The sequence below is a fragment of the Parasteatoda tepidariorum genome, chromosome 1 (genome assembly GCF_043381705.1).
Source record: "Parasteatoda tepidariorum isolate YZ-2023 chromosome 1, CAS_Ptep_4.0, whole genome shotgun sequence".
NCBI classification, from domain to species: domain Eukaryota; kingdom Metazoa; phylum Arthropoda; class Arachnida; order Araneae; family Theridiidae; genus Parasteatoda; species Parasteatoda tepidariorum.
Genome location: NC_092204.1, coordinates 76,514,317 through 76,526,237, shown reverse-complemented (window position 1 = coordinate 76,526,237; position 11,921 = coordinate 76,514,317). Strand labels below are relative to the sequence as shown.

The following is an 11,921-nucleotide window of genomic DNA, read 5'->3' as shown; positions in this document are numbered from 1 at the left end:
TTTTGACTTTTTTTGTTTGTTTGAAAATATAGTATCTAACTATGTGTGAAAACAAAATTGAGATCGAGAGACTGTTTTATTTCACTACGAAAAAGCTTGAAACATTTTGCATAAATTACTCTTTCTATTTCTTTAATGGCCAAAAGCAAAAAATACTCATTCTTTACAATGTTAAGCATACTATTTAAAATTTTGAGACAATAATTGTGGCCAAGGATATTGTACTCGAAAAAATGTTCAATGTTAATTAAAACATTGCAAGCGCGCCTTTCAACTTTTACTGATTTTGTCGTTTATACATTGCTTTAGTATCACAATTTTTTCCAAAGTTTAAAGAAAGGTATCAAAATTTACCGAATCACTGCATAAAAAGGTGGTACTGTAAAAAAAATCAAAATATTATACAGAAAAATCGATATCATGTAGGTACCAAAAATTTTAGTGGAATGTGTGAAACAAGAAAGTAAGGCTTTTCTAAAGATTTTAATTGTTTTAAATTATTTTACAAATATTTGAATCTAAAGTGATATTTATTTTTTATGTAACATTTCCTAGAGATTCCATAGGACTATCCATTTACTGTACAAAAAAAGTATCTCTCAGGGATATATAAAAGACATTATTAATGAAAGCATTCATATAATCTTTCGCATTTTGCATCTCAACTAAGAATACAACAAATCATAAAAAATCATCATCTTCACATAAAATAAAATTATTTTCATCACTATCGTAGTTGTAAGAAGAATCACTGGTGTCATCCCCATTAATATCCTTTCCTTTCAATATACGATTTATAATCTTTGCATCAGTATTATCGAGAATTTCGCCTTCACCTGTTGAATTCGATTTCCACTCTAAACAGTCCAGTAAATAAATGAAGGCTTGTTGCCTTTCTGGAGCATAGCTGTCACAGAATCCAATGAATTTGCGAACTTCTAACGACTTGAGTTTATCAATAGTTTCAGTTGAGAGAGGATAGAACCATTTTAATCTGCTACGAAAGCTATCCAAGCCGAAATACAATGTATGATGCCAGCGATATAAAAGCATTCCGATTCCTTTTTTAGAGAACAATAAATCATTTTTGTACCGATTGACCTCGTCCAGTGAGTTACAACACCATTTTAAGTAATGTGTTGCAAATTTCAAATTACCGCGTTTTAAGAAAGTTGGTACACTTTTCAAATACAATTTCTTGAACTGGGAAATTTCTTCGGAACAAGTTAAGCTATGATATATAAATCTTTCAAATCTATTCCATCCAGTCTCGTAGTCATTGCTCATTTCGATCAACAGGTTGAAACATCGAGGAAAGTTGCCTTTTTGAATAAAAGCTTTTTTGAATGAAGTGATATCTTCTTCCGTCTCAAAACACCATTTTAAAAATGTGTTTACGTATTCGTAATTATTTAATCGAATCAAAGAAACGTAAATTTTCATTAGATTAAGTATTTCCTTCTTATAGTGTTTGATTTCATTTTCGGACGGAAAAATCCAAGTTAACCATGCATCGACAATTGGAATACCATTGCTGATGATTAAAAAAGAAATTTCACGCTTATATTCCAATGTACGCATCTTGATCATACGTGTGATATCATCATCCATTGGTAAAAGCTTTTTTATTAACGTGTCCAGAAAAGTAACTTTACCAGATAAAATTACGTGACTAAAGTCATTATAATTTATTATATTCAGGGCAATGTCTCTTCTTTCTTCAGGTGGAATATTGCTTATTATCGCATCGATTGTTCTAGTGTCATTTACTTCAAGTAAATTCCATAATAAGCCTTCCATATCTAGGCTGAGTGAGTTTTTTAATCTTATTGGACTTAGGCGCCAGATTTCCCTGACCAGATCGCCCGTGGTTCTGCCATTTTTTATTTCCTCGGTAATGTCAGACATTATTCCAACATAAACATCTTCCTTAAGATAATCAATCATCAGCCTGATTGTGGGCAGGAAAAATCGTTGCCAAGGCCAACAGAAAAATAAAGTTTTTAATATTATCTCAGAATGAGTTTGAAAAATGCAATACTTTTTCTTTTGATCATTCGTTTTAGATAACAAAAAGAACAAAATATCTGCAAATGGGTTGTATTGTTGATATACATTGTTGATAACATTCAAAATATTATGTCTGAGTTCCTTTAATACCAAATTTATCCAGTACTCCATATTGATATTTTTCTCTTGCTCTGTTAATAACTTCCAGAAGTATTTGAGAGAAAATATGTTACCAACAAACACGGACATCGAAGTCATATTTTGATAAATGCTCTGATTAGAATCATATACATCGTAGCCAAAACTCGTAATCTTATAAAAAAAACTGGGCAATTCGTTTTCAAGATAAGCAGTCCAATAGTCTACTATATGATCCCTATATGCGTCGTAATAGGCATTATAGAACTTTTTCTTTTTCTCATAACTCATATTCTGCCATAAATATGAAATATTTTCTTCTAAGCAGTACTTACAAGCTAACTCATACAAAGAACTGATGTCTTTTACTTGGTCTTCATTATTAATCACCTCTTTGAGCGATTTAAGGTTATCGATAACTCCTTCCATTGTGTAACAAATAGATCCTCCAATTTTATGAATATCTCGGAAATCACAATTCATTTCAGCTAAATAATAATTAGTTTCGCATAATTGTAGCCCTATAGGCTCAATAATATTAGATATTTTGATTTTTAGTAAATCTGGCAAGATGAGTCTTTTTAGTTTGTTTAACACTCTTTCTTTTAATTCTCTGAAACTATAAAAATTATTTAAAGTATCAAAATGCACAGTTTCAGGTTCTGACGACCACAATCTCACTGCTGTGCACACGACTGCTATACTCTCTAGCGAAGGCGGCTCCGTATAGTCTACGAAGTTGTCATGTTCGGTGGATTCTTTTCCATCTCTTTCTTGTTGCTTGCCTGCAATGTACAATTTTTATATTTAGTTTTGGCATGATATTTCTTAATCGTGATGACGTACAATAACAATAGTAACTGAATAAAAGGCGGATTGAGAGTATTCTTTTTATTTATTCATTTTTTAGTACTTTAAAATGCTATTGCGAAGCGGGACGAACAAAATTAGATTTAATAAAATAACACATTTACAAACCAATTGTCTCAGTGACTTTTTGTTACTGGATGATTTACTGTTTAAACACAATTAAAACAGTAAAGATGCATTGGTTCTTGTATTGGTAATATATTTAAAACAGATTTGACTTTATAGAACCCAGTAAGTTTGACAAGGAGACGTCTAAAAAAATCTACAACTATAGTAAATTTTTTTCATTAAAAAATAAATCATTTTTACTGATAAAAAAATCAAAGAATCATAAAATTATAATTGTAAAAAAATTTTTACAGAACGATTTATGCCTATAACTGCGAGTTAAAGCCATTAACGAAATATTCCAACAAACTAACATCATTAATCTGCTCTTAAGGTACACAGCTGATTTATAATCAGGAAAGATCTTAGTAATTCACACGATATCACTCCACATTCCATTGTTTGTGAGTCGTGGAAGTAACTTTGTATTTAAAAATTATAGTTTGAAGAATTTTGAAAGATAAACCAAAAGTATGAAAAATGTCAGTTATTAATATAAGAGAATTAATAAACTTCACCCCTACACACTACCCTCACCAACCACAAAACTGCTTTCGCTGTTTCTTTCGAATCGCTTTGAATTTTTTTTTTTTTTTTTTTAATTAAGCTCTAAAAACATTAAACATATACATCCTGTTTGATTTATTTACGTTTCGCTACTATTTCGTTCCATTGAGCCTTAAAAAACCTATTACCTCAGTACTTATACACATATATGGCAGTACTTTTACTTTCGTTATTTGTACCGCCGGTACAAGTAAAAAGTACGTACTTTTACTTGTACTTCGTCACTTTTTAAATTTAGTACTTTTACTTGTACTTTCGTTACTTTTTTAGGGAAAAAGTACAAGTATTTGTAACGGAAATGTCGAATGAAATCGTTACTTTTTTCTAAAACTCGGTAAGCTTTCTAAAAAAAAAAGAAATTAAAATTAAAAAAAAATGCTTATGTTTTTTTAATTTATAAAATTAATGTGCAATATATATGCATTCACAGCTAACTTCGTGTTTAAATACCTTCTGTTTCAACTTATACTGCACATTCAATTATTTTTTACTAGCTCAAAGATCACAAAGCTATCTGAAACCCCGTGTTTGCTTTGTTTATGTTTGTGCTTTTAAAACGCGTTTCTAAAGAGTAAAACAATTTTAAATCAATGGTAATTTAAATAAATAAAAATAATAAACTAAAAATTAAAATCAATAGATAAAATTTCTTTTTCGTGCAAATCCATAAAAAGTTTGATATTAAAATTATATTTGATTTTAAAATTATATTATACGATTATATTATAAAATTATATTATAATATTCTTCCGAATTTAAAAATAAATTAATGTCCATAACTTTCAAAATTAAAAATAATTAAATAAATAACAACAATTTTGCAAAAACATTAAAGAACATAAGAATATTATTCAATAAAATTTTAGGTTACTTTGAATTTTCGATTTCCTAGAAATGTACTTTTAAATCGTTACTTTTTTTGTTTAGTACTTGTACTTTTTACTCGTTACTTTTTAAAATAAGTACTTTTTACTCGCTACTTTTTTTAAAAATACTTGTACTTTTACTCGTTACTTTTTAAAAGAATAAAAAAAAATTGGGGCAAAACTCGAGTCAAGATCTTCTACTTTGCCCCCTGAATGTATTTTTCCCTTTAAACACAGGGAACGTACCATCCTTTGGGGGGGGCGGTTTACATTATGTCTATGGGTACTGGTCTTCTTCCCCACCTATGTATATTCTTTGCAGTGACATTTAAATAGAGGTGGCCAAAGTAATTCAATTTTTTCTATAGATCAACGGTTGCAACTGCAGAACTATAAAAAATTGCTTGGAAATAAATAGGTATAAAAATTCTACATTCATATCTCTCCAATGTTTATTATTTGTAATAAAAATAGCAAACATATGAATAACTAATTTACCAGCTATTCAGATTTTTGCTCATGAAAAACATTGCCCACTTTAAAAAAAAAAAAAAAAAACATGGAAATTAAAGAAAAAAATATTTCAAAATAATCATACTTCCCCAATGATTATAATCTGTAATAAAAATAGTAATAATCTGAACAACTTACCAGCTATTACTATTTACTAACAAAACAAATTTACTAAGGTACTCAAATTACTTGCTCAACAGTTGTCACTTAACAAATTATTCATTTTCACATTGATAAAGAATTTAAAAATGGAAACACTTCGACCTTAAACGTGTCAACATTACAAACAATAGCCCTGATTTTTTACAGAGTTTTTAAAGGCAAATGAGTGACAGTTATTTACCATCCAAACTTTTAGGCTGGTAAAGTAACTAGCTAACGGTTCTCTATAAAAAAAATATATACACTAAAATATACATTCAAATAAAAATGAAACACAATTTTTAGCTCGATTGATAAATTTCTGAAAATATATTGAGCTGATTTTTGAGCCTGACGTCGAAAATATACAACAATAAGAAACATTAGCTGGTGAAATATAAAATAGTAATAATAATAAAACGACTTACTCATTGCAGAACTTGGGAAACACCTTATTCTTTTTACATTAAAACTTGTATTTTCGTTTTCTTTTGAGCAATTATCTTTTAACTTCGAATAGCATTAAATTACGGTAAAAAAATTTTCAAAACATATATTTAAACAATTGAAGTAATTTTTCTGATTACACATCTGATAAATAATTAATTTAAATACAAGCGTAAGACAAGACATTTCTGATAGCAGAGATAAAGATAATTCTGGTGACCTTCAAATATGACCTCACGAATGTTGTGAAACTTAAGTGCAAAGTGCTCGAAACAAAAACTAGATAATTCTTTATTTACAGAAAAATTAATTGGGAAAACTAAAAAAACACATAAATCGCGGCTGTTTAGAGAGAACAGAATTGTGATGCTGTATTTCACTAAAAAATTAATTTAAACCTTTTTTATATAAAAAAAATAATAAATTTTATCTAAGCTGAGAAATTTACCCTAACTTGTATGAGAATGACAAGTGACAACATAGTATAATTTCATGTCAATTGGCCCACTGGTTTATTTCGCCTTCCCAGAAAGTCGGCAGTATCTCTATAAAAGATTTTGTATTCATAAAAATAAAAGATTTTGTTTAGGACGGCAGAATTGGATATCGCAACAGTTTGGAAAATTTGGCTCTAAGACATTTGCATATAAAACTTTAAATATTGTTTATTCCAGCATCATTCTAGAACATCTGACAGTCATAATATTTTAGAATTTTTTTTTAAATTAAACAAAAAAAGAATAATAAAAATTAGAAAAATATTTGTATTTTTGTTCTTTCACTGTTATTTAGAAAAAGTCACTCAAAATTATAAAAAATTATTTAACCTAACAAAATGAGTTGTTAAGCCTTATTATCTCTGATTTTGTAGTCTTGAAACATAACTAGCTATTTACTATCTTTGACAGACTAACTTTTAATTAGTACAATCGTCCCACACTTACTTGGACGTCGAATAATCGAATAAATCGCTTATACAATAAAATTTAATGAAACCAAATAATTTAATATGAAACTAATGTTGAATTTCCGCGTTTAAACGGTTATTTGATGTTTCTAGTCCTCGCTTAATTGCATAAAAAGATACTGAAATAGAAGGGGGGAAAATACATTTTTTCAGGAAATTTTTAACCAGCTAGAATAGAAATTTCCGTTTTTCAGTTAAGAAAAATATAGCTTCAATAAGGACTTTTCGTTTGTTAGTTGTCCGAAACAGGTGTTAGGGTTATAGTTCAAGAATTAATCTAATCTTGCTGGCAACCATACATCAGAGTAAACGAAGGGACTTTTGCCCCTCTTTGACTCACACATCATTTAGAATGTCAGAAGTGTGTCAAACCTTCTTGTCTCGTCCTTGTGTTCTATTTGCTTTAATAAGAAAAAGTTACAAACTTCTGCTTACACATTAGTGTGTCTTTCTCTGAAATTGAATAATCATTGTTTACTCCAGCGAATAATTCTGAGTTGGTTCCATAGTGAGCGTGAAAATGAATGATTTGAGTTTATCTCAAAAAAATAGAAGTCTTGCAAGCAATAAATATCAAAAAATCTCAAACTGAAATAGCTAATCAAATTGGAATTTCTTAAGTCCAATTTTGATAAATTGACAAATTAAGCAAGTATCATAACAATCTTCAATTACAAATTTTTTCAGAGAAGAATAAAGTATTATAGCACATGTATTATTTGTTACCATTGATTTATTTTTATATAATTTAAAATGACATTTATATTTTAGGATAGCTTTACAGCTTTAATTATAATTGTTTATTGATCTTAAAATTGAGTTTATTTAATCGTAACATTATACTATGCATTAGATATCAGTAAAAAGTAAAATTTCATAAAAATTTAGCATTTAAGATTGAATAATGCACTCTGGATATAATCGCATAACCTACTTAATTAAATAGAGTTGGCTATAACCAATGGTATTTAAGCAGGATTGACAGCATTATAATATACCTTGATGATTATCATTACCAAGCGTAATTTCTCAGGACTCATGCCACAGTTTCAGACAATTTTCTAAAGATATTATTTATATCAAATCAAATCTAAATTAAAGTTATCTACAGATGCCAAAGATAGGGCGAGAGACTAAGATATATTCTCTCTTATTTTATATTTTAATATGATCATGTGGTATACAGAGCTTAATTTGAAGCAATGGAACATTACAAAAAAAAAAGTTTGTGGGTTGAAATCTTAATTTTCTCTTCTACAGCATTGTATAAATGAATTATTTCATAAATAAGAAAACAGTTTTAAATTATTACATATACTAAAATAATAGAAGTATCATAAAAGCCTTCTTTTTAAATATCAAAATGAAACGTTATCTTCAATGTGACTCAGAATACATTTATAATTTCAAAGCAACAGAGTAAAATGGAATAGCATTAAAAGTAAATTATTAAATTATAGCAAACTATTTATAAATTTTTAATAAATGCGTGTAGTTTATAGATTTCAGAAAATACTTACACATTAATTTTGACAGATATATTTAATCATGCATTTTACAAATGTATTTATACAGACTTATTTATCATTCGTATTATCACCTAAAAAATATCCCTCGTGTATATTCTGTAATGATTTCATTTCATTAAATTATAAATTTAAAAAAAAAAACATAAATTGGGAGTTTCAATCTTCACGCTGATCATGGATAAAATATCTGCCCATTTTCAATTGATTGTAATGATGAAATATCAGACTTGCCATTTACAGGATTTTTACAGGATTAGTTTTCATCAGCCTTCTTTCTTTTCTACCAATCATTACATTTAATATTTCCTTTTATGTTGGATAAGGCTAAAAATATATTTTTATTTTGTATTATTGAATAACATAATTTTTTAGATTTAAATTTTTTAAAGATAAGATTAGGTATTTTTTTAATGATAAGATAGATAAGATTAGGTATAATTTTTTAATGATAAGATAAATTTGAAGACAAAAAAAAGTAAAGTTGGTTGATAACTAATAAATATTATATTTATTAAAGTATGTCATATACATTGTTTATGCACTTTTGCCAACTGTGAAAGAGGAAACTGTGGTAACAGTATGAGTTTATTAACTCGTTACTGTAAAAAGAAATTAATGTACTAACATTATTATTTTATAAAAATTAATTAAAAAATTTTTTCGCAAATTATATTAACCTTTCCTTGGTTGACAATTATACCAAATGTCACTATGGCAAAGATGTTTTAGATCAATGATTTCAGTAACATTTTTTTTTAAAAATTTGTTAAAGATAAAAAAGGGGCGGAAACAAGATATTTTGATATATTTTTAAAATTTCTAAGAAATAAAAATAAAACTTTTTAAATTTGGTTACTTTTCTGCATTTATAATTAACTTACATTATTTCTTAATATTGAAAAGAAGTAGGCAGAGAAGGGTAATAATGATATGAATTTAGAATTTCCTTTTTTTTGTACAGAATATTTTTTGATTAACTATATTACTAATATTATAGCTCTTTTTTATTTGCACTTTATATAATGTTTAACTAAACAATATTATGCAGAACAGGTATTGCAAAAAGAAATCTACTTTAACCTTTCTACACCTAGGAAGGCTGAAATATGCATATTTCCTAAATTACGCTTCCTTAAAAATTTCCGATTTGCACCAACACCAGAAGATGAGCTAGCTAAATCTATTTGAAACAGACAATGTAAGTTAGAAGATGAGTATTAAAAACTTTTAAACTTCAGAAACAAAAAAAAAAAATAATAATAATTAAACATGCATGAAAACACTGACATTATTTGAAAATTTAACAGTATTCTTTGATTTATTGCACAAGAGAAAGCTTAAAACAAATTTATTACAAACTAAGTTTGTTCATTCCATTCCTCAGGATTTACATCAAAATCTCTCATTTTTAACTTCAGATTTATCCAAAAGCCGAATAGTCCCACGTCAACTATTCTTTGATAGAATGTAAAATATTTTGGTTGCAAATATTTGCATTGTGCAGGATAAATGTTACATTCATTGTTATAATCTGCTTCCCAAATTAAACTAAAGAATAACAAGTCCACTTTTCGTAGAAGACCTTGATTTTGACATCGAGTTAAATATGTTAAATGGTTCTCCGCTGCTGGATTTCGAATAGGATCACCCACCATTGAAAGTTCAGTAATGCACTGAAGTTGGCGATCATAGAATGATTGCTCATCAGGATTCATTTTCATAGCAGCAAGTAGGAGTCCCAATCCTAAACATACATGAAAAAAATATTAGTTAAACAAATATAGTAATGTTTATTAGTATTAACAAATATAGCATTTTTTAATTTAAAGCTGATCTATATAAAGAATGGCTACATGGTTTAAATTATATAGGCAAATATACACACACACATATATATATTTGAAATAACGACAATACAGTTAAACTTTAAAAACATCTGTTAACATAATACTTCAGTTTACCTAAGTGAATTCCAATATTTTTTTCAAGCATTTTTTTCCTTTTATTATTTTAATAATATGCTATCATAAATCTGCTTAGTAAGGCCTTCAATATAAAAATAAAAAGAACACTCCTGTTGAACTGCATGATTATATAACTGAGCATTTTGTGGAAGTAACAAATAAAAGTTTTTGATTTTGCTAAAAAAATATGGAAATGTTGTACAACTTATGTTGTTTCTACGCATGTAATTTAGTTTGATCCGACTACAACCTACACTTTTACTAAATAAAAAAAAAACTTAATTTAATCTTGGCAAAAAAATATGATATTATAGTGCAACTGGAATTGAGTTTTGGAAATACTTAAAAGTATATGCACAATTATTTTTTAAAAAAAATTGATTTTCAATATTTATTGATGGAAATATACTCATGTCCATAAATTAAGGATAATTCAGAATCACATGGAAATTAAACTTAAAAGTAAAAATTTCACTTGTAGAATTATCACACATATCTTCAAGAATAGTATCATGCGATGCCAATGGTATATCACAATAACAAGATTGAAAGGTACATAAAGAATGGTGGCAAAGAAGTAAATTTGTTGACAAGCATTCTGTAAGCTGCTCAATGCCATAACTGAATAGTTATGACGCAAATGATGCATGCGGATGATTTTTTGCTTGGTAGAATTATAAAACATCGAGAATAGGGGAACACATCCTGCGGCCCGCGAAAGCTTCTGAGCACAAAGTTTTTTTTCTTCTTGAAAAACAAAAAACTGAAAAATTTTAAATTACCTTTTTGAACGATCACTTTTTGATGTGGTCAATTTGCACAGATTCTGTTGTGGTTTTAAGAAATTCGATATTTTTAATAGGATGTGTGCGAATTTTAAATTTGAGTAATCACTTTTCGACTTGCTTTATTTCTGCTCATCCAAGTAACAGTTCCATGTTGTTTTTGAAATTTTGATACATTTATAGTATTACGACTAGTGATTTATAAATCAAGAGTGAGTATGCAAATCTTATTAAACCCTATAAATGTTCTTAAATTTAAATATGCATGTAATTTTTTTTTGCACTTTATTATGTGAATGCAACAGTTTCTTTTTTTTTTTTGTTAGAANATATTAATTGATAATAAATCAATAATTGATAAAAAGGGGAAAAAAATTTAGAATAAGTATCGGTTTTTTCGTTTCTGAATGAATTCTAATACTTAAAAGTATTTAATTTTCAACACTACTTATTTTTTTGATAAAAAATTTAGTGCTTAGAACATTATTGTTTACATAAAAATTATCATATTTGCCGCCAACATGACTTCGTAAGGCCCTTCGTTAGTCAACCTGCATTGCAATAAGTCCATCACTCAAAAAGGTTGTGCACCCCTAGTCTAGAATATGGATGTCTCCAAGGAACTTGGAATTGCCCAAATCATTATCTTTAAGCTTCAGCAATGATGTCAAGACGATGGAAATGTCAGTAGACGTTACAGTACAGGTTGCCCCTGAGTCACAATGCCGAAGGAGGACAGGTATTTGGCAGTAACTGCAAAAAGAAGCAACATCTGACAAGTTTTACCAGCTATCTGCATAGACGGATACCGCAGATTCAAGGTAATCCATGTACAGATGTTTGAAAAATATCGGTCTATGTGCTTGCAAGCCTGTCGTCTGTTAGATGTGTTTTGTTCGCAGCAACTTACTGTCGACAACGATTGGCCTGGATTAGAGAACATGCAATGTGAACATCGTCACAGTGGGCTTGTGTGATGTTTTCTGTCGAGTCTAGGCTTGTATGGATTGTATTTT

General features: G+C 28.2%; 3 protein-coding genes across 5 annotated transcripts in view; 1 reads left to right on the top strand and 2 right to left on the bottom strand.

Moving 5' to 3' along the window:
- Positions 1–464: 464 nt before the first annotated feature.
- Positions 465–5,868, bottom strand: LOC107453475 (uncharacterized). Its single transcript, XM_016070327.3, has 2 exons — positions 5,642–5,868; positions 465–2,933 (listed from the first exon to the last, which is right to left on the bottom strand). The coding sequence occupies exons 1-2, from the start codon at positions 5,643–5,645 to the stop codon at positions 682–684; spliced, it is 2,256 nt and encodes a 751-aa protein (XP_015925813.1). The 5' UTR covers positions 5,646–5,868; the 3' UTR covers positions 465–681.
- A 3,576-nt stretch (positions 5,869–9,444) lies between these two features.
- Positions 9,445–11,921, bottom strand: part of LOC107453476 (mitochondrial import inner membrane translocase subunit Tim29) — a 61,989-nt gene continuing 59,512 nt past the window's right edge. For all 3 annotated transcript variants that reach the window (XM_071182777.1, XM_016070329.3, XM_071182773.1), the window contains exon 3: positions 9,445–9,900. In XM_071182777.1, the coding sequence (XP_071038878.1) occupies positions 9,515–9,900 (386 nt within the window). In that variant the 3' untranslated portion in view covers positions 9,445–9,514. The remainder of the gene's footprint in view (positions 9,901–11,921) is intronic.
- Positions 11,029–11,921, top strand: part of LOC107453483 (dystrophin-related protein 2) — a 276,867-nt gene continuing 275,974 nt past the window's right edge. Inside the window, exon 1 of the mRNA XM_016070341.3 lies at positions 11,029–11,034. The gene's annotated coding sequence lies outside the window, so the exon portion shown is untranslated. The remainder of the gene's footprint in view (positions 11,035–11,921) is intronic.